A 20457-nucleotide genomic window follows, 5' to 3' on the forward strand; every position below is an offset into this window, starting at 1 on the left:
GTAAGCTGGAGGACAAAATAAAGTAATATGAAATGCATTGCTTCTCCTGAAACTTTTGTTGCCAACAATTCTCACATTCCTTCCTGATGCTTTTGTTTTACTGAGATTTGTTAACCACGTCATCGTAAGTTGGTGGAGGAGGAGGATTTGGTTCAGCTGCAACTTCTCCGCCTCCGACTTGGTAAGGCACAAAAACCATGGTTGGCTGTAACAGAAAAGAATAGTCAATACAAAAAATACTCCTCTGTTACTCTAGGTAGGAGGAATAGGTTCTCCACTTGTGTGTGTTTTAACTGTGATGCTGGCAGTCTCACCAAGAGGCTGAAATCTTTGATAGCTCAAAGTCCTGATAGTGAATTCTATAATAAATTAATTCTATAAATTAACAGGCAAATGATTGGCATTTAAGTAACTTTTTCTGATCATTCAGAGAATGTCTGCTTGGGAACTCCCACATACCAAAGTTATGACAGGAAGACAACCACACACACACACACACACCCGCCTCAGTGAGTGTTCTCTGGATGGAATAGATGGTCTTCTGAAATAAAGATGGTACCAACTGGGATGATCCTCTGGAAAGTGGTACTTGGTAAGAGAAGGAAACTAGCTTCTACTGAGGACCTTTGGGGACTGATTTTATTTTGTGCTTTAGTTTTTATTGGAGTTTTATATTGCTTATATTTTGTGTTACTGCATTTGTATTGTTGTACACCTTCTAGGGTCCAGTTTAATTGAGGACCATATAAATAAATACATAAATAAAGTAAATAAATAAAAAATAAATAATATTCTCATTTATTCACAAATGCTATCAGATTATTAACTGTTACTGTATTCGTATTGTTCTAAATCTTCTAGATTTCAGCTTAATTGAGGAACATAAAGAAATAAATAATATTCTCATGATTTATTTACAAAAGCTATCAGATTATTAACTTATTTTAACAATTTAAGGCCTGAAGAAGATGCATTTCCCTCCAGGGGAGGTTAGTTTTTTGGTTTCTGAAATGGCTTCTACTGGCAGTGGTATGAACTGATACGGGTAGCAATAAAGAAAAATATTTGTAGCTCAGGGTTGAAATAAGGGGATCTTGATTCTCTGAGCTTGGTTGTTGTTGTTTTTTGCTGATGTTTTATTACCCAAATAATAAACCTGCACTGATGATGTTACCTAGTTTGAGTAATGAAACATCTCCAAGAAAACAACCAAGATAGAGACCACCAAGGACCCCAAGTCAGGTATCTCTTTGCTGATTTAGCTTCTTACAACATTCTTAGAGTTCTTCTCTTTTGTCAGGTCCAATCATATCCAACCCCTTCAGTCTTTGTTCTGTCACATTTTCTCCCTCTCAAATTACCTGAAGCATTTCTGAAAGGTTGAGAGTATGTTTGTTATTAGAACAATAGGAAGCTAATTGTCGCTTCTACAGAACAAGGACAGACATGGCTTTTTCTCCCAACACAAAACTTGCCAATGCAGAATGTAGGGATGTGGTTGGTAATTCAATTGTTTCCAACTGATTTTTTTTCAAAGGTCTTTGTAGTGCTGACAGAAGCGCTTTATTACTATATCTATATTTGTAGTTCTTAGGTAGCATATGGTAGTCATGTATTCAGCTCTTTGTCTGAGAATTTAAAATAAAAGTATGTTTTTAGAAATGAAAAAGGCCTTTTTTTTTTCAAAAAATGGTGGCATTGTGAGAAAATGTGATTGAGTGACAGTTTAAATTAATGTAGTCACACTACTAAAGTAACAATATTTAGAACTGAGCCCTCTAAAATGGAGACACTAACTTCTGCATGACTGAATTATAGAGACCACACAAACTGTGTTATATTCATGACATTCACTCTCTAGCAAAACAGAAGCTGGAAAAAATTCACATCATCCAATTATTCATATGCAGACGCTAATAAATCACAGGATGTTGGATCACAATTCAAACCTCTTTTAGTTATAAAGGTTACTGGAAAGCTGAGTAGCCAATCTCACCTATTGTTCAGGGTAATAGCAAAGAAACAAGCAAAAGATCAGGTTAGGTGGAATGCAGATATAAAGAAGAAAAATGGACAATCCTCTTTACAATATTTAACAGTGAGAACTGCTAAAGCTATTAACGAAGTATCAACTATTTACCTGGGCATCAAGACAGCAAGCTGCCTGGCAGCCGAAGTGAGCCAGTGAAACAGCGATGCAAAATTCCAGCATGCTGAACATGAGCAGCACACTGGATAGGCCATAACCGACACTCTGTAGAGTAGGAAGACATTGGAAAGATAGCTGTCATTTGCTCAGAAATTAACGTAGTGGTATGTATTTTATTTTATTGAATGTGCTATACCATTAAAAAGGACTCCCATCTGTTCCCTTGGGAAACACTGGGAGGAACAATTGTATCGGGAAAAACAGAGAAATTGCACAGGTAACAGGTCGACTTACAACCACAATTAGGACCAGAATTTCTATTGCTAAACAGTGGATGGCAAAAGAAAAACCCTAGAATCAAGCTAAAATTGCTGCAGGACGCTATTGAAAGAGAATTGTATTACAGAGCGGAATTGTATTACTGGGAATTGTATTACAGAGCAGCTATTATGACTTGGGTTAAAAACTGGATAAATGTTAAGAATAAAAGAATTTTAACATTAGAGGGATACAATCTACAAGCAGGGTGGCATGCCTTCCTGTGGCAAGACAAACAACAAATTCATGGATACCTCCAAAGGCATAAAATTAGGCAGGCTCTGCTAAATGTATGGAACAAACCCAAATGACAAATTTACGTTGAAATACCAACTTGGTTATCTACGTTAGAAGCTTAATGTACCCATATCTACTTTGTCAAGGGGAGGTCATTACATATGAGGATATATTGGATGAGAAGAGAGAACTAAAAACGAGACAAGAGTTGAAAGACTTAGGATTTGAGATAGAATTGTGGGCTTATTTGCAACTACAATTGAGGTATGGTAAAGATATGAAAGAATGGGGAATTAGTGGGCAGAAAACCGAATTAGACAAAATACTATTAGGAAAAGATGAGAAATTGATTTTAAAAATTTATAAAGTGCTATTGGAATGCAAATTGGAAGAGGAAAAAGTAAAAGAAACAATATTGGTCTGGATGAAAGATTTTGGATATGGCATACATTTGGATGATTGGCAAATCCTATGGGATAGAAATAAAAAAATAACCTTGGCCGCATCTTATAAAGAAAATTTATATAAAATGTTTTACCGATGGCACATCCCACCATCAAAATTGGCAAGAATGTATCCGAAACTATCCCCTAAATGCTGGAAATGCAATAAAGAAATTGGAATATATTATCACTTATGGTGGAATTGCAAAGAAGCCCAAACATATTGGTTGAAAATTAGAAACTGGATAGAAGAGATGTGTAAAATTAAAACAGAATTTAGACCTGAAATCTTTTTACTTGGAATCAATGTGGGAGAATATAATAACGAAATAACATATTTAATAATACATGTCACCACTGCTACGAGGTTAGCCTTTGCCCAAAGATGGAAAGGTAATGAAATGCCAGACGAGATGGAAATAATTAGGAAAATTTGGATGTGTGCTGAAATGGATAGAGTTACTCACGAATTAAAAAATAAAACTGAATCTGATTATTACAAAATTTGGGAGCAGTTTTACCACTGGTTGAAAAAAAGAAAGGAATAAGTGTATCAAAGATGACTAAAGTTTATATATATAAATTTGTATCATTTGTTATTTATGTTATTTGGTGATGTAAGACAAATAGGTGTGTCGGGATGTATGCACCACGTTCATTGTTTTTAAATGTTTTTCCTTTTGTTTCACTAATAAAATTTAATTTTTTTAAAAAAGGGACTCCCACCTGCTCCCCTGGGAAAAAACTGGGAGGAACAACTGTATTGGGAAAAACAGAGACACTGTAACAGGTCAACTTACAACCACAATTGGGACCAGAATTTCCACTGCTAAACAGAGCGGTTTTCAAGTGAGCCGTGCATAATTTTATCTTTTCTGCAACTGTTGTTAAGCAAATCGCTGCAATTAAGAGAATCATATAGTTCTTAAGTGAATCCAGCTTCCCCACCCCTGCTGGCTTTGCCGATCAGAGGCTGGCTGGGAAAGTCGCAAAGGGGATGCTGCAACTGTCCTAAATAAATTGCTCATGTGACTGTGGGGATACTGCAATGGTCATAAATGCAAGGAGGAGTCATAGGTTTGAGTGCCACTGAAACTTTGAATGGTCGCTAAATTAAAGACTGCCTGTATAGCCTGTGTGATATGGGAAAACCGTATCAGGGAACGTTATTAGCATCTCTTACGTTTTGCAGAAATTCTAAAGGGGAATTCCAGATATCACTGAGAATCAAATGGGGATCAGCCTCATATCAGATCCATACATAAAGCTAAATCATTGCACAATAGCTGTATTTCACCGGAGCCTTATTTCTTCTTTATGCATCACAAAATGTGGTTCATGTAGGACGAAGCAGAGAATCCAATTCTCAGTCTAAAACATTAGTTTTGCCAATGCAGAAATTCTCAGCTGTCCTAACCAATCCAGCCAAAGGATATTGTTCATGCTAGACAGTGGAAGTAGTGTTAGAAGAAGCTCAGATTGGAGTCCTTGGAGGAATGAGGAAGTTGGAGGCCCTGAGTCAGACCATGGCAAGGACATTCCATAGTACTGTGCGATTACCTCCCAGCTGTGAAGGCCATAGTATGATGCACATTACTTTATCATTCTTATTCTCATGTTCTCAGGGTATTTAACCCATAATCTTTCCTAATTCTAGGCTCCTGACATTCTGCTGGCCAGGTACCCAGCGATCACTCCAGTTTTGCATGTCAGTGAAAGATGCTTCCTTTTGCTTACTTCCTTCTTTAAAGGGACATGTTCCCCACAACAAGGGGTGCAGGTCATGATGACCCAAACACATTGGAACATTTTGGGTGCATGTTCTTCTGAATTACCCAAGGATCACAAAGGGAAGAACCCACAGCAGTGAAAGCAAACTAATTCATTCTGTACCTCAGAGATGTTATTCAGCAGGTTCTGACCAGTTCTGGAGAACCGGTAGTGGAAATTTTGAGTAGTTTGGAATACCACCTCTGACTGGCATTGCCCTCATCTATTCTCTGCTTCCCGAGTCCCATCTGAACAGCTGGGTCTTCCTTTGTTACCCTGCACAGGAGAATGGAGCTGGAAAGCAGGTTAGCGGGGTGGAGAGGGAATGGGGATTTTACAGTATCCTTCCCCTGCCACCCCCACCAAGCCACGCCCACATAACCGGTATTAAAAAAAATTGAATCCCACCACTGCTGCACCTGCATATTTTCCTTATTTGGGAAATACACCATCTTTGTTCCTGTAACCCAGAACCATTTACAATCATTCAGATAGATTCTGATTTGCAGCTGTTGCTTTGGAAGAGCCCTGTATTCAATGTGTGGAATCTCCTGGATCTAACAAACTGGCGTGTGTAATTTATCTTTGTGTTAACACCATAAATAATGAAGGTATCAAATGCCTAGTCTCTATGGCCAGCCCCTTTCCTGCCCATTGTTGCACCTGTTCTGATTTACTCTTGAATGCTATTGTCCTTCCCTGACTTCTAAAAATCCCACCTGTTACAGACTGATTTTCTCCTCTGATTTCACTGCCATCCATTTTCAGCATATCATCAGTCAATAAGGAAAACATCCATCACTCAGGATACTACAACAGAAATGGGATATCTGCTGTACCTTCCTTCCGCCCTCAGTTTGGGCATCTCTCAAGTTAAATATAACATAAAATAAAGATACATATCAAAAGACATTGGGTACTGATAGCCCAAGCACTACAAATCTTCTGAGAAGAAGAAGACAACTTCTTCCACAAGTAGAGGTTTCCTGCAAGGCAGAAGATCTGAGAGATACAGATACAGATAATCAGAGTTGGAAGGGACCTTGTAGGTCATCTAGTCCAACCCCTCTGCCCAAGTGGGAGACCCTACACCATTTCTGACAAATGGCAGTCCAATCTCTTCTTGAAAGTCTCAAGTGATGGCGCTCCCACAACTTCTGAGGGCAAGCTGTTCCATTGGTTGATTGTTCTCACTGTCAGAAAGTTTCTCCTTATTTCTAGGTTAAATCTCTCCTTCTTCAGTTTCCATCCATTATTCCTTGTCTGGCCTACAGGTGCTTTAGAAAATAGCTTGACCCCTTCCTCCCTGTGGCAGCCTCTCAAATATTGGAAGACCGCTATCATGTCTCCCCTGGTTCTTCTCTTTACTAGATTAGCCAAGCCCAGTTCTTGCAACCATTCGTTGTATTTGTTTTAGCCTCCAGTCCCCTAATCATCCTGGTTGCTCTTCTCTGAATTTTTTCTAGAGTCTCAACATCTTTTTTATAATGTGGTGAACAAAACTGGATGCAGTACTCTAGGTGAGGTCTTACTAAGGCTTTATAGAGTGGTATTAGTACTTCCCTTGATCTTGATTGTATCCCTCTGTTAATACAATTTAGGATTGCATTAGCTTTTTTGGTTGCTGCTGCCCACTGCTGGCTCATATTTAGCTGGTTGTCCACTAGGACTCCAAGATCCCTCTCACAGTTATTGCTATCGAGCCTGGTTTCACCCAGTCCATATGTGTACTTTTGGTTTTTCTTGCCTAAGTGTAGGACTTTACTTTTCTCTACATTGAATTTCATTTTGTTAGATATGGCCCAGTGTTCTAGTCTGTCAAGATCCATCTGGATCTTGAGCCTATCTTCTTGGGTGTTAGCTATTCCTGCCAGCTTAGTATCATCTGCAAATTTGGTAAGTTCCCCCTCTATTCCCTCATCTAAGTTGTTAATGAAGATATTTAAGAGTACTGGGCCTAAGACGGAACCTTGTGGCACCCCACTGCTTACTTCCCTCCATGTAGACTTAGACCCATTAAGGACTACTCATTGAGTATGGTTTGCCAGCCAGTTGCGAGTCCATCTAGTGATGGTGCTATCTATTCCACTTTTTTCTAGCTTATTAAGAAGTAGATTGTAGTCTACTTTGTTGAATGCCTTGCTGAAATCTAAATATATTATGTCCACAGTATTTTGCTGGTCTACTAATTTAGTCACTGTGTTGAAGAATGAAATAAAATTGGTTTGGCATGATCTGTTCTTAACAAACCTGTGCTGACTGCTAGTTATTACTTTACTTGTTTCTAGATGTTGGCAGATCTGTTTTTTTATTATCTTTTCCAGTATCTTCCCAGGTATTGATGTTAAGCTGATTGGTCTATAGTTTCCTGGGTCTGTTTTTTTCCCTTTTTTGAAGATGGGAACCACATCAGCTCTTTTCCAGTCTTCTGTAGTTTCCCGGTGCTCCAGGATTCTTGAAAGATAAGGTGCAGTGGTTCTGAGATGACCTCTGCCAGCTCCTTTAAAACTCTCGGATATAATTCATCAGGCCCCAGTGATTTGTTTTCATCAAGATCAGACAGGTGTTCTCTTACTATTTTTTTTTTTTACTTATTTTAATTTTTATTTCTGGTCTGTCTTTTACAGTTATGTTTTTGGTGGGTTGAGCTATAGTTTCTTTATGCATGAAGACGGATGCAAAGAATGAGTTAAGCAGTTCTGCTTTCTCTCTGTTGCCTGTTACTTCCTTGCCATCTTCTCTCTTTAGTGGACCGACTGTTTCCTTGATTTTTTTCTTGTTATTTATATGTTGGAAGAAACTTTTTTTTTATTATCTTTGACTTTTGTTGCAAGTCTTTGTTCGTTCTGAGCCTCTGCTATCCTGACTTCGTCTTTGCAGATTTTGGCTATCTGCTGATATTCTGCCTTAGTTGTATGTCCTTCTTTCCATTTTTTTGTACTTGTCCTTTTTTTCTTTCAATCTGCCAGAGAGATCTTTGTGCAGCCATGCTGGTTTCTTCTTGGATTTCTTGTTTTTCTTTCTCAGTGGTATTGTGCTGGTCTGGGCTTCTATGATCATACTTTTTAGAGTTTCCCAAGATTCTTGAGTTGTTTTCCCCTTTAGGATTTTCATCCATGGAATCTTTCCCAAGTTCTCTCTGAGTTTATTGAAATCAGCTCTTTTAAAATCCAAGACTCTGGTGTCATTATGTTCTGTTGCTTGTGTTTGTGTTAGGCTGAATTCTAGTATGACATGGTCACTCTCACCCAAGGTTCCTGCAGTTTCAATTCCCTCTATCACTTCTTCTCTGTTTGTAAGAATTAAGTGCAGTATGGCTGTCCCTCTAGTTTCACCCTCTACCATTTGGACAACAAAGTTGTCAGCTAGGTTGGTTAGGAACTTATTTCATTTCTCACTTGGTGCAAAATTAGTTTTCCAATTGATATCAGGATAATTGAAGTCTCCCATTACTATTGTTGTGTGTTTCCTGCATATGTTTGTTAGTTGGCTGGCAAAAAAGACATCTATTTTTTCTGCTTGATTGGGTGGCCTATAATATACACTTATGGCCATGTCATTCTTTTTTTCTTTTATGTTGACCCATATGCATACTAGGAGGTTTTCATCTTTGGTTTCATGCATTTCTGTAGCAATATAGTGGTCCTTTACATACAGTGCAACTCCACCTCCTCTTTTATGGGGTCTGTTTTTTTTAATGGTTTGTATCCTTCTACCAGTATGTTCAAGTCATGGGTTTCATCCCACCAAGTTTCTGTTATTCCAACTATATCATATTTACCTTCATGTATTCGTAATACCAGTTCACCCTGGTTGAGAATAGCTGAAGCCATCTTCTCTGCCAGGGATGAACAGAGAGATTAAACAATACTATAAAGAGATTTATTTTGCTGATTTATCAACTTTAGATGCTACCTATGTCACTATCAAAGTAAATAGATGCAATTTGCTTGCCCTCCATTTCCCAATGGGAAGTTTGGAGTGTCTGTTTTCCTGTTGCCTGGAGAGAAGTAATGGAGGAGAGTGTTTAGGAAGATTCTCAGTCATCCAGGTCATGGTTGTCCCAAAGGTGCTTTTTCAAGAGGCAACTGGACTTTTTTGCTTTCCTGTGAAGACATTTTGCTTCTCTTCCAAGAAGCTTCTTCAGCTCTGACTGGGTGGTGGGGAAGGGAAGGATTTATACTCCTTGCAGACAGTTGGTTGTTTGCATCCTTTTAGAAGTTGTTGAGGCCACCATCTAGTCACAGAGAACGTCCAGTTGCCACTTGAAAAAGCACCTTTGGGATGAAAGAGGAGATGGATGGATGGACAGGAAAACTCAAGAAACAAAGGGATGGACAGGAAAACTTAAGAAACAAAGTGCTAAAGGGAAAAGGAGAAAGAGGCTGACTAGTCCAAAGAAGAAAATTGATAGGCCCCTCTACTGTCCTAACATATCGACTCTTGGTTACCCGACTTTTTCTCGAAGATAATGGGGGAAGGGAAATAGATTTTATACACCTTGAGGCTGTGTTGGATGGGCTCAAAAGAAGAGGAGAGGAAAAGACTAGTTTTATACCAGTACAGCTAATGATGACTTAAGGCTTGGAGTCTTGCTCATGGGCTGAGGACAAGGTAAAGATAACCTCATGGGGATGGGGAAATTGGTTTCAACAGAATATGGTTAAGGGCAGCAATGTGATTTAGAATCAGCCATTGTAACATATATTGTTTTCTCCTTCTCAATAGGGATGCAGTAAGATCTATTTTCTTTACCCAACTTCTTTTCAAGCATCTGTCAGGCTGGAAAAGAGAAAAGCCCTGGATGTGATACTATGATTTAACCCTCATTAGAAAGCAAAGGGCAGGACTTTACAAAATACTACAATATCAAGTCTAATTCCAGGTATTGGTGTGGTTCTAAACTGTCCACACTTCAGAACTTACCTAAATTTCTATTTTTTAAAACTGGGTGGCAAATGTAAAGAAGGGATGAGGATGTAGGGGTGGCAGGAAAACCTGGTATAGATTTCAATATGTGCAGCTGTATTCTATGCTATATAGAATTCTCAAGCACTCTTTTATTTTGGCTGAGTACTCAAGCCCTTCTGTAAAACAACCAAATGTTTACAGGAATATTGTCAAATGATATTTGTGTGTGTGTGTGTGTGTGTGTGTGTGTCTAATGAAATAGAATAGATATACCTTTGTGACTGAGATTTACTCAAGGAAAGATTTCAAACAAAAGCCAAAGGGTCTGGGATATCTTGGCTGCATATATAATCTCCTTCTGGATTCTGCACATGAAGCCAAAATTTAAGAAGAGATTGGTTTACTTACTATTATAACTGTAATGTTATGTACAGGATTAGTATTGCCGATCAACTCAGATATATAGAGCATGATACCAGTTAATGCCATGATAGCACTTGTGATGTTCATTCCTACACTGGATTTTACCTGAAACAACAATACACCAGAGAGAGAGAAATTACAGTTACAGTGTCATTATGTTACAGCATAGGTTTATGCAAAGCATAGAACCAATTAGCCCCAACTATGGTAAAAGCAGTGACAGAATTCAATCTATGTGTGTGCTTAATGACACATAGCCAATCAGTGATAAAACCAGACCACATCCATTAAGATCACAGGAATCAAATAGCAACAACAGAGTTTTCCACAGTGGAAAGACAAATTCATTTGAGGGCTTTTCTAACAGTGTCAAATTCCTTCTTTCAGTTTCTGGATGTCAGCCTCCACTGAAGGCCAGGTGGTTAACAGTGACAGGAAAACTGGTAAGGATTATTCACCCTTAACATTTTGGTTAAAGAAATCACACACTGTTTCTTCTAGGACACAATGCACTCTAAGCAGTAATGTTAAATGCTCTTTTAGCTGTACAACATTACAGAGAGGAAACTAGAGAGATGGGAATGGAGAAACCCTTGGATCCAGTAGTGAGAATTCTGGACATAAAAAAATTGGTCTGTTTTTAGTTCTCTCCTATCAGAAAATGTAGTATTTTTCTATCAAGATGGTCATTTTTCTTCTCTTGGATCCACACTGTGTTCCTTTATAAGACAAAAACATTTCTATGTTGCCATGAACAAACTTTAAATCAAGGGTGGGGTGGGGGGGAGAGAAAGCAAGCTCTTTGCAGGAGGGCTACCATCAGCTCTCTCCTTCCTTTGATTCCCAGGAGGATTCCCACTCTAGTTCCATACTTCTACTCCTAACATGCTCGGCTTCTTTCTAATGTTGCTTTTATGTAGGAATACTTCTGAAACTGGACCCTCTGTTGAGGAGGAGGAGAAGGAATAATGTTGGAGGTCTGGTTCAAGACTAGGGAACTCAAGAAGACACCTCTTTGCTCAGGACTAGCACCATTACTAGTAGCAACTAAGGAAGCTCTGGTAGAACAAGCACCCACATCATGGTCATTAACTCTCTCAGGCTTCTCTCATTTTCGTCATGGAACTGATAGAATTTGCAGTGTTGCAGGTTGCACATCAGGAAGGGAACTTAGCAAGAAACCCATCACAGAATGGGGACCAAGGGAGGCTCAAATTCTGGATGGTTCAACATTCTCTATTGTTGACATAGAACTTTTGATGAAAGCAAAGCTTGGAAGCAAAAGTTGAACAAAGAAGGAAGATGGGGGGGTGCTTTTGATTTTTCTTTTCCTTTCTAAATGTTGACTTACGAGTGAGCAGTATCTGAAGAGAACAGACACAATAAAAGGTCCTGAGGTGTTACAAAGAAACAGCATAAAATAAATTCAAATGCTACACAGGTTTCTCACCAAATGACGATTTGGATGTTTCTCAGCTGCTACACAAAGTGATCCAGAAGAAATAAACTATGGAAAAAGAAAAACAAATGATTGTATTTTCACTGGAAATAAAAGAGAGAAATTATCACAAAATGATGACACCCATGAGAGGCTAGGGAGGTTCCAGTGCAAACAAGAACTTTTTTAAGTCTCCATTAGCCATTACTACAATGGTGCATGACTCAACAAAAATTCACACATACTTACAAATATCCCTCCCCAAAAGGGGTAACCTCCAATTCCAGACAAGGTAAAATAGTAAGAAGAAAAGAGACAAAGCGAGACAGCCCCAAAGCAAATGTGGATCACCCCAATCAATATTTGGACAGCCTGCGGAAGGAAAACACACAAAATAAGACAACTTCATTCACTGAATCTGAGAAACACAAACATGCTAATTTGTTAGCAACCCAGGAAAGGTATCTCTTTCTATCCATTTTTGAAAGGCCCTTCAAAGATGTTGGGGCTTTTAAAGCTTGAAGTGTAGTTGTTGACTCAAGGTCTGGTTTCCTATGGTTAAAAACTCAAATGGGAGAAGGGACAGTTTGAGACACCGTTGTCACTATGTACCTGACATTTACTCCAGACTATGATCTAGATCAGGGGTGTCCAACCTTTCACCTTTCCTGGGCCACATTAGAAGATGAAAATTTGGTTTGGGCCGCACATAATTAAATAAAATTAAATTAAATTAAATTAAATTAAATTAAATTAAATTAAATTAAATTAAATTAAATTAAATTAAATTAATTAAATTAAATTAAATTAAATTAAATTAAATTAAATTAAATTAAATTAAATTAAATTAAAATTATTATTTATTATTAATTATTTATTAAAAATTTTTTATTTTTTATTTTATAATTTTCCGGCCAAATTTTGCGGGGTGGGGGGGGGGGGAAGAAAGCTCACCCGCCTCGCGCCTACCTCTCCTCCTGCAAATTATTTATTTTTTATTAATTTTCCAGCCAAATTTTGCGGGAGGGGGAAGAAAGCTCGCCCGCCTCACGCCTACCTCTCCTCCTGCAAATGCAGCAGCGGCGGCAGCGGTGGCGGGGCAGAAGCAGCAGCGGCGCGGGGGGCAGAAGCAGCAGCGGGGACGGCAGAAGCAGCAGCGGTGGCAGCGGCAACAGCAGGAGGTGGCGGGCGGGACTTTTGGGCTGCGGCTGCCCGCCTTTTCTGTTGCTCGCCTCGCCCGCCTCGCACCTACCTCTCCTCCTGCAAATGCAGCAGCGGTGGCAGTGGTGGCGGGGCAGAAGCAGCAGCAGCGGCGGCGGTGGCGGGGGCAGAAGCAGCAGCGGCGGCGGCGGTGGGCAGAAGCAGCAGCGGTGGTGGCAGCAACAGCAGGAGGTGGCAGGGGCGGGACTTTTGGGCTGTGGCTGCCCGCCTTTTCTGTTGATCGCTTCGCCCGCCTCGCGCCTACCTCTCCTCCTGCAAATGCAGCAGCAGCGGTGGTGGGGGCAGAAGCAGCAGCGGCAGCGGGGGGGCAGAAGCAGTGGCGGCGGTGGGGGCAGAAGCAGCAGCGGTGGCGGCGGCAACAGCAGGAGGTGGCGGGGCGGGACTTTTGGGCTGTGGCTGCCCGCCTTTTCTGTTGCTCGCCTCACCCCGCCTCGCGCCTGCCTCTCCTCCTCCTCCTCGCTGGATCTTTCATGAAGGTTGGGGTGGGCGTTGGGCCGCATTACGAGGTGACCTGGGCCGCATGCGGCCCGTGGGCCGCGGGTTGGACAAGCCTGATCTAGATTATAGAGTGATCTACAGTGGCATCGCTCTTGTCAGGAAGAAGGACTGTAAGAATATCAAGATGGGCCTTTGAGAGAGGAATGTCACTTTTCTCACTAGAGACTTAAGCATGGTCACAAAGCACAAAGAGACTTCAACTGGCTTGGGCTGCAGCCAATCTGTGACCAGGTTTTTCTGCAGAAATGCCCAACCATTGCACTTCCCAGAGGGAAGGGAGAAAAAGAAAATTCATATCAGAGCCAGAATTTTTTGTGGAAACACAAAAGAAGCTACCAGGAAGAACAGAGATTTCTGGAGTATATTCCAGAACCAGACAATAGCCAAACTAATTTCCCTAACTTCAACATGGAGCTCACAGGTCTTTACATCAGCAATAAAATCTTAATGGACTTCCAAGGCAAAGCATGAATACCCCAAGCACTTTGGGCTCAGCCTTGAGGAATCTCTCCAAAGGACCCTTTTGGACGACTTGTTGAGGAGCACTGGTGGAAATCCCAAATTGCTGAGTTGCTCCAGATGCCTGAAGAGCAACACTGGGCAATCCAGGGGCCGTTTGGATTATGTTCGCTCCATTAGAGGGGATGACAACTACGGTTCCATTGGCCATGCTTGCTGGAAGTGTTGCCACAGCTAAGTTATCTGCAAACAAACAAGTGAGGAAAAGTTAATGTATAACATCAAGGTGGCAGATTCTGGTCCTTCTCCTTAATTTCACTTTATGATATAATATTTGCCTGCAGTAAAATTGAAGAACATTGCCAGAAGGGTTCAGAGAGCAGGGTAGTAAAAATATACAACTTCATCTGGGATAAAAATCTTTCCTTTCCCAGAAGCTCCTTTGTTGAGAAGGGAAATGTTTTCAAGGAAACCCCCCAAAAAAAAAAAAAAAAAAAAAGCTCCAGTCGCCTTTGGAAAAGCACTTTTGGGACAACTGTGACCTGAAGGATTGAGAATTTCCATAGATACCAGGGAGAAAAGGTTAATCAGAACAGAGAGAACACAACATTTTTCAATGCAAAAGGTCTCTTTCTAATTTTAGCACAATCTCAGATCCACCCATCTAAATGTCATTTCCCATTTGGGCAAGGTTTTATTGTACTTGTCCTCTTGTCCTATTACTGGCAGAAGGATCTAAAGGCATCAGTCTTTGCCACCTTCCAGCAAGTTGATTCTAATTTGGACATAGGTTACTGGGAAGGACACAAGACCAGGATCTGCAGCCCACATTTGCTTCATTGATGTGGTGAAGTTTCTTATCAGACAAACAATTGGGCCAGCAGACTGAGTCTTCTGACAAAACTCCGGGCAATCCCAGAAAGCAGAGAAGCGATTCAGTAAAGTCCTAACTGCCAATGACATGTAAGAACGCTTCAATTTTTTAAAACACTGGCCCAATGGCCCGAATTAATCCCATCAGTTAGGAAGAGGAAGGTACTTCCTTTTTGAGCTGTTTAAATTGGAAGTCAGAGTGAAGCCAAAACCGACCCATCTACTCTCCTTTGAATTGTGAACTTCCAATATTGAATTTTTGTTAAGTTTACATGGCTCCTTTGCCCGCGTTGGTCATTTCCATCACAAGATTGACTACAAACTCTTTCCTGTCCGCTAATTCTCCTCCGAAGTCCTCCCAATCTAGAAGACCTGCGGTGGCTGATAAAACCGCGGCTGGATGGCTGCAGGGGAGAACCGGAAGGTACGGGATGGTCCACGTATTAATTCCATATTAATTTTTTAAAAAATTAACCAGGAACTACTCACGACAACCGCTCAAGACGAAGTAAAGGGAAGCCTCTGGAAAAACGAAAGTAACATAACAGGAACAAGTGGAGGGTGGAGTTCACCCGACTACTAAATGGAGGGATTTGCTCACCTTTATCGAGGTCCGCAGAAAAAAAAACTTCTTTCTTGGCCCTTTAAACTGTTGCAACTAATAACAGTTTGGGTCCCGGAACCTTCTGCTTGTTCAGAGATGAGAGGAAAATTATCCAAGTTTATAAAGTCCTGTTATTCCCAGGCTAAAACAAATCGCTGAAATCAAACGCATCCCTCGACGTCTCCTTCGCTTCTCTCTCGTTTTCAACCTCTCGGAGGTTTCCACAACCTTTGCAGGAATCGCCAGAAAGAAAAAGAAGGGGACGCGCATTGCGACCACAGCCTCCCCATCCCCCCCCGCTCTTTAAGTGGCTCTCCTCCAGCGGATTTCCCCCTCTTCTCCTTTCCCTCCACTGGCGCTCTCTGGATATGATACCAAGCAGATGCTAAATGCAAGTCTCTTCCCTGCATTGCTAAAGTTAGCCTGGTTTATTTAATCCATTATGTTTTCTTTTACATTTATTTAAATTGAACGTTTGCCCAACCCATTGAGTGTGGCTGGTGCATTTAGACCAGAGGTCTTCAAACTTGACAGCTTTAAGACCACAAGACTTCAACTCCCAGAATTCCTCCTCCAGTCATGTTAGCTCAGGAATTCTGGAAATTGAAGTCCACAGATCTTAAACTTGCCAAGTTTGAAAACCCTTGATTTAGACCTGAGGTCCTCAAACTTGGCAACTTTAAGACTTGTGGAATCCCAGAATTCCTGAGTTAACATGACTGGAGGAGGAATTCTGGGAGGTGAAGTCCACAAATCTTAAAGCTGTCAAGTTTGAAGACTCCTGATTTAAACTGTTGGAAGAAATTTTCCTGAGTTCGTTCCCAGCTGGGAAATGAATTTTGAAGCAGCTGCCAGAAAGTGGGATTCTTTAATGAAGTGTTGGAAGATTTACCTTAACAGCCCTCACCTTGACAAAACTAACACCTCTTCCAAACCCATTTTTATGGTAGCAGATAATCTGAAGAGAAATTTCAGAATGCATTGTTGCCAAATATATTTACAATTCAAAATTTTGTTTCCAATCAATCTGGCCTTTTAACTAATTTGTTTCCAAACTAAAGTTCCAGTCATAGTAGTTAAGCATTCATGTCTCCCCTCTAAGATCAAATCTGCTATTACAACATTGTTCTGAAAAACATTTGCAAAAGTTGTGAGTGGGGGATTTTCTTTGATAAACATTTCTACAAACTCAGCTAAATGCAGACGTGCTTAGTTGAGATCAGTTAAATCAGGGGTCACCAACCTTTTGGACCTCAGGGACCACCAAACTCATAATTTTAAATCCCGGGGACCACTAATATGAATTTTGACTAGCGTTGGCTCTGGGGAAATCTGGGAGTTGAACTCCACATGACTTAAACAGGCCAAAGTTGCAAAACCCTGAGCTAACTCATAGAAGTTAAGATTGCAGTAACAAATGAAGCACAAACTTATTGCAATGATATTAAATGTCTAAGTTTATTTGAGTTCAATTGAAGGTAATACATGTAAAAGGCGAAAGATTTATACGATCTGAAGAGAAACCAGAGTATAGAGAAATAAAACAATGAATGTTTTTATTAAAAACAGAAAAAGTGTATAACTACAATATTATATAAGTATTCTTATTAGAAAATGGGACAATATATTTATAGTACTAGCTATAGTTCTTATTCTTTGTAAATAACAGACTGATAAAATGCTGTATTGAAAATGTTTATGTATTATTACTTATTATTATTATTATTATTATTATTATTATTATTATTATTATTATTATTATTATTATTATTATTATTATACACAAAAATGACAGTATACACAGCAGACAAGATAACCTTGCTGGATTTCGTAGCACAAATCACTAGTTGAACACTTCCCAAGTGTTTAGGACTGCGTGATGTATCGGCGGATTATGCGAGCAGATCCCAGTAAGGTGGCCTTCTGCAGCTGACCAATGGTGATCTTGTCAGCACCAATTGTTTTTGCCTAGGTCTTTAGGCACAGCACCCAGTGTGCCGAGTACCACTGGAACCACCTGCACTGGTTTATGCCAGAGTCTCTGCAGTTCGATTCTCAAGTCCTGATATTTGGTGACTTTTTCAAGTTGTTTCTCATCGATTCTGCTATCACCAGGTATGGCAATGTCGATGATCCACACTTTTTTCTTCTCCACAATCGTGATATCCGGGGTATTGTGTTCCAGAACTTTGTCAGTCTGTATATCTGTATTCCCCTCACGGGGTGCCGCCTTGGCGTGGCGGGGGGCTTAACTGTTCCAATGAAGCTGAGAGCTGTGCTGATGGTAGTACAAACTACCAGCAGGTCCAACCATGTCAGAGAGGTCTAGGCCGAGGAGCAGAACTGAGTGCACCCAACAACCCATGCAATGAATCATGGTGAAACACAACCGAACGAAGCCTATACTGGCTCAGTTGTTGCCTGGGTTAACAAGGACCACGTCGGGTGCTGGGGAACCTGGGCATCCGTTGACAAGTGGGCTACAGGCCATGGGTCCCAAAGCTGAGCAACCAGGGCATGGGCCTGCAGAGCTACTGGAAGCTGAACAACCTCAGAAGCGGCAGAAATACACCATGTCAGAGAACCGCACTGTAATGAAATGCTACTACAAAGCAGAACCAGAAAAACGAGGCTACCAAAAAAGGATTAATAACAATAACAATAACAACAATAACAACAATAACAACAATAACAACAATAACAACAATAACAACAATAACAACAATAACAATAACAACAATAACAATAACAATAACAATAATAATAATAATAATAATAATAATAATAATAATAATAATAATAATAATAATAATAATAATAATAATAATAATAATAATAATAGAAATTAATACATGTAGTATGGCCTATTTTGTTATCTGCAGCTCTAGTTTGCTTCCGAACATAATTTGGCCTATGTCATCTAACAAAAAATGCCACCTAGAAATTGGTGAGCTTTGCACTCATATTTTCTGGAGTCCGCGATTAAGGCATGAGTAAATCCCTCCAGAGTAAATCCCTCCGCCCTCCACTTGTTTCTGTTAAATTACTTTTATTCTGTCCTTTGATTCAATTGTTGAATATAAAGACAGATAGATAACTCTACGAATTCTTCCATACAAAGTTTCTTTTATTGGATTATATTAGGTATCCTCAAGGTAACTCACACTTATGCTGAGATGCATCTAATGTCCAATTCTTTGCATAGTTGAAATCATAGTGTAAAATGATAGTAATTCTTTCATCCCATATTTCATCCCATAGTGGAGCCAAAGGAGAGACGCTAGTTCGATGCTAGGGTCCGAGCAAGAGTGAAGAAATCTCCCCCAACCCACCAAGGGTCAATTCAGTGACCAATCAGGATTACAGAAGTGACCACATGACATGGACTACATTTCCCAGGATACTTTAACTACATTTACCATGATGCATTCCCTTAAGGGGATAACTCCCAATTACTAACTAACTATACCAATTCCCATTAACTAAAACTGGCTGGACAGCACAACTTTTGTTTCCCTGAAACATTGTTAGTTTCTTCGTTTCAGTTAAGCTACTTTCATTTCCATGTATCTCATTTTGAGCAGTTGTCATGAGTAGTTTCGGATTACTTTTTTAAAAATAAAAATGAATATATGGTTCCTCCCTGCAGCCAGCCATCTGTAGTTTACACAGCCACCGCAGATATTCTAGATGGGAGCATTTTGGGGTAGAATTAGCGGACAGGAAAGCTTTTATAATCAGTACTTCCATAGTGGAAGTGTCCTATGAGCAGTGGGTGTATTGGGTTGGTGGGTGGGGGTCAATTTCCACTTAACATCTAATTTCTATAGTCCAAGAAGGTACAGAAACAGTGCAGAGAAGAATAACAAAGATGATTAAAAGCTTGGAGACTAAAACACATGAATGATTCCAGAACTGGGTATGGCTAGTCTACTCTAGAGAAAAGAAGGACTTGGGTGACATAATAGCAGTATTCCAGTACTTGAGGGGCTGCCACAGAGAAGAGGGGGTCAACTTATTTTCCAAAGCTCCAGAGGGCAGGACAAGAAACAATGGATGGAAACTAATCAAAGAGAGAAGCAACCTGGAATTAAGGAGAAACTTCATAACAGTGAGAACAATTAACCAGTGGAACAGCTTGCCTTCAGAAGTTCTGGGTGTTTCATTACTGGAGATTTTAAAGAAAAAAATGGATACTTGTTTGACATGGTATAGGGCAGTGATGGTGAACCTTTTCGACACTGAGTGCCCAAACCGGAACGGGCATGCATGTGCATGCATGTGTGTGTGCCAAAGTGCTGGAAAACTGAAGACCAGCTGGCCAGTGCGCACATCCCTGTATTTTGGCTGGTTTGGGGGCCATTTTCAGGCCACTTACAGGCTGTTCTTCGGGCCATTTTTGCCACCCAAAATGGCCTGGAAAACAGGCCAAAAACCACTTGTTTCTTGGCCATTTTCAGGACATTTTTGGGCCATTTTCCAGGCTGTTTACAGGCCATTTTCTGCACCAAATGGCCAAAAAAAGCCTGAAAACAGCCCAAAATGGCCCAAAAGCAAGCCTGAAAATGGACCGAAAAGGCCCCCAAAATGACCTGTTTGGGGGCCATTTTCGGCCATTTTCCAGTGCTCTGGTGCCTGCAAAGACCAGCTGGGTGGTGTGCACATGTGCGCCAAACCTAGAAGAGCAGCTGGCGATGATGCGTGTGCCCACCAAGAGGGCTCTGTGTGCCACCTCTGGCATGTGTGCCATGGGTGCCATCACAGGTATAGGGTCTCCTGCTTGAGCAGGGGGTTGGACTAGAAGACCTCCAAGTTCCCTTCAAGTTCTATTCTGATTAAAGGGAAGTAGCTTCCTCTTAAGGGATGTAAAAATCCTAATTGTGTTCTTAATTTGGGCAATTGGGTCAGGGTTTAAAAATTTGGAGGGCCACAAGATGTCCATAGCTTTTGGGACTTTGCCATTTCACTTCTTTCTGGGGTTGTCCAGATTTTTTTTTTTTTTTTGGAGGGTGAACTAGGCTGATGCTCCAGTTGTGTTCTGATAAGAAACCTCACTACATCCGAGAAACAAAGCTGGAATACAGATCCCTGCTCTTATGTCCTTCACAGTAAC

At 40.4% G+C, this 20457-nt stretch overlaps 1 protein-coding gene across 1 annotated transcript in view; it reads right to left on the minus strand.

Annotated features, from left to right (window-relative positions):
- Window positions 1-20457, minus strand: part of LOC113423805 (membrane-spanning 4-domains subfamily A member 8-like) — a 21282-nt gene continuing 825 nt past the window's right edge. Inside the window, exons 2-7 of the mRNA XM_087950594.1 lie at window positions 13884-14110; window positions 11939-12061; window positions 11702-11758; window positions 10237-10356; window positions 2141-2254; window positions 1-205 (exon numbers count right to left, since the gene is read on the minus strand). Coding sequence (XP_087806720.1) covers window positions 98-205; window positions 2141-2254; window positions 10237-10356; window positions 11702-11758; window positions 11939-12061; window positions 13884-14078 — 717 coding nt within the window. The 5' untranslated portion in view covers window positions 14079-14110 and the 3' untranslated portion in view covers window positions 1-97. The remainder of the gene's footprint in view (window positions 206-2140; window positions 2255-10236; window positions 10357-11701; window positions 11759-11938; window positions 12062-13883; window positions 14111-20457) is intronic.

This window comes from Notechis scutatus, chromosome 1 (assembly GCF_049901735.1).
Source record: "Notechis scutatus isolate UNSWTSFEM ecotype Mainland chromosome 1, rNotScu1.2, whole genome shotgun sequence".
Lineage (NCBI taxonomy): Eukaryota > Metazoa > Chordata > Lepidosauria > Squamata > Elapidae > Notechis > Notechis scutatus.